At 36.6% G+C, this 2,581-nt stretch overlaps 1 protein-coding gene across 1 annotated transcript; it reads left to right on the plus strand.

Moving 5' to 3' along the window:
• Positions 1–8: 8 nt before the first annotated feature.
• Positions 9–812, plus strand: LOC118981761 (olfactory receptor 5AR1-like; the record flags this gene model as incomplete). The annotated part of the gene is made up of 1 exon (XM_037038582.1): positions 9–812. A coding segment is annotated over one exon (804 nt), but the record flags the coding sequence as incomplete, so codon positions are not given.
• Positions 813–2,581: the final 1,769 nt, after the last annotated feature.

Here is a 2,581-nt window from a genome sequence, read left to right on the forward strand (position 1 = left end):
TCGCCAACCTAGGGATGATCCTGCTGATCAACATGGACCCCCGGCTCCACACACCCATGTATTATTTCCTGAGTAATTTGTCTTTCTGTGATGTCTGCTATTCCTCCTCTGTCTCTCCCAAGATGCTGGCTGATTTCTTATCTGAGCAAAAGAAGACTACATATAATTTGTGCATGGTTCAGATGTTCTTCTTTGGTACCTTTGCGGCTGTGGACTGTTTCATGTTGTCTGTAATGGCGTATGACCGTTATGTAGCCATTTGTAATCCACTTCTCTATACAGTTACCATGTCCAAGAGAGTGTGCATTCAACTCATGGGCACTGCCTACACTGTAGGTTTCGTGGATATCGCCATCTTTACCTATATCACAACTCAACTGTCATTCTGTAATTCCAATATCATCAATCACTTTTTCTGTGACTTCCCACCCTTACTAGCCCTCTCCACCTCAGACACAACCACCACTGAAATAGCGTTGACTGTTTCCTGTAGTTGTGTTGTGGGGTGCAATGTCATCACTGTTCTCCTCTCCTACAGCTACATCATAACTACCATCCTTCGCATGAAGTCAGCTGAGGGCAGACACAACGCCTTTTCTACCTGTGCCTCCCACTTAACCGCTGTGGCTATATTTTATGGAACACTTCTTTTGGTGTATTTCCGACCTGACTTGAGTTATTCCATGGACACAGAGAAAATGGCCTCTGTTTTCTATGCAGTTTTCATCCCCATGCTTAACCCACTGATCTACAGTTTGAGAAATAAAGATGTGAAAGGTGCCCTGAAAAAAGCAGTTGGCACTAAATTATGAACAGTGTGAAAGTGTGTTCAATCACAAAGGTTTTATTTACAGATGTTGACAGCTAACAATTATGGACATGGCACAGTTTTATGTATTCCTACAAATACAGTTCTGGATATTTCCTTACCCACCCTTCTGACTAAATAGAATTTGTAGAATAGTCATTACAAACCTTTATCTCTTTGAATTTGAGAAAAGAATTAATAGTTTTACTGGACTGTTTTGGAAAGAGAATCTTTGTGTACTACTTTGCTCTCTTTATGAGTATATGTATCCCAGAGTGATGTGGTCATAGTGCCATCTTCCTCCATGTTTAAAGTTCCAGTTTTTTAAGCAATGACTTCAATAAACTTGCTGAGCCCGAAAAGAGTTTTAACAGTTCAAGTTAGCTTTCATTTTCTTCTTCCTATGTGCTTGTATCATCCTATAAATTTCCCATCATAACACTTAGAAGTAATAGGTAGTAAATGAATGAATAAGAATGAATTGAAATTTTTCTGCCTTAGCTCAAAGTCCCATAAATGGAAGACTCTTATGTGTCTTGTTCATCAGTATTTCTAGTTTGTTATTTACAATAGCTATTATCAGGATGCCATTCAAAAACATTTATTGAGTGAGTAATGGTGTGTCCCCTGTAAGGCAGATTGGTAAAAAGCAGCCTTTGTGAATAAAAAAGAAAATCACTGTGTTTTATTTTACTCTAGCATGTTCACTTTACACAGAATACATCTGTACTTCTTTTTTGCCCAAGGTTGAGTGTCAGGAATACAGATCATGTGATGTAGACCACTTCTCAGATCCTCTATTTCTGATCATTCTAACCTGGGGGTCGGCAGCTTCAGGAACTCTAGATTTATTTGCAACAACACAGACTTCACATCAGGCTGTGGATTTCCACTTTTTCCCTCACTCTGGGGATCAGACACATGCTCTTGACAACTGTAGAGAAGCTGCATGAATGACGCTTGGTGGTCTAGGACCTTGACCTTCTCTAATAGCCACTATCCTCTTCATGTATAAAGTGTGCTCCATGTGTGTACTTTATCTCCCTTTACAACATGTTGATAGCATTATACTAATTAATTTTTTAAAAACATGAAATTCCCAATTGATATAGTTTAAGTTGAAGGGTTATTAACAAAAATTTATGTTCAATGGAGAAAAAAAAACAACCAAATAGTGTTTACTTTAGTATTCCAGTTGTGATGCTTTAATTTTTTCTCTCTAAATCTGTGAAATAAACTGAAACGTTAGACTAAACACAATTTAATAGTGTTCATTGCTTAGTGGTTTGATGTTAAGTGATGCTAAGAACCATTTTAATCACTTAAGGTGATTGTACCTTGTAGTTACACTATTAATGAATAACTGTTAATACTATTATAAAAAACATTGTAAAATCTCAGGTTCTCAGAATGTTCATTTAATTTTAAGGTTGCCATTTTATTAAAAACCCTGGAGGTTTTTAATAAATAAAACCTCTAGATTTTTCTTCTCCACGAAGAAGAAAAATGTAATAATAAAGACTGCTTCTCATTTAGGTCCTTTTCTCTTTATATATACACGCACACACCTCCCTTTAATGTATAAAGTGTGTTTGATGTACATTATCCAAACGTCATAAGAGTGAAACAACACAATCCTCAGCTTTACTTAAATGTCCCATTCTTAAATCACAGACAACTATCTCTTTAACGCATTATACTAATATCATTCTGTTATTATATCACTAGCTCCAGTATTATATTGTGAGCATTCTTAGCTCAAGGACTGAGCAT

Source organism: Sturnira hondurensis, unplaced genomic scaffold, assembly GCF_014824575.4.
Source record: "Sturnira hondurensis isolate 20B ecotype Veracruz unplaced genomic scaffold, ASM1482457v3 Scaffold0024631, whole genome shotgun sequence".
Lineage (NCBI taxonomy): Eukaryota > Metazoa > Chordata > Mammalia > Chiroptera > Phyllostomidae > Sturnira > Sturnira hondurensis.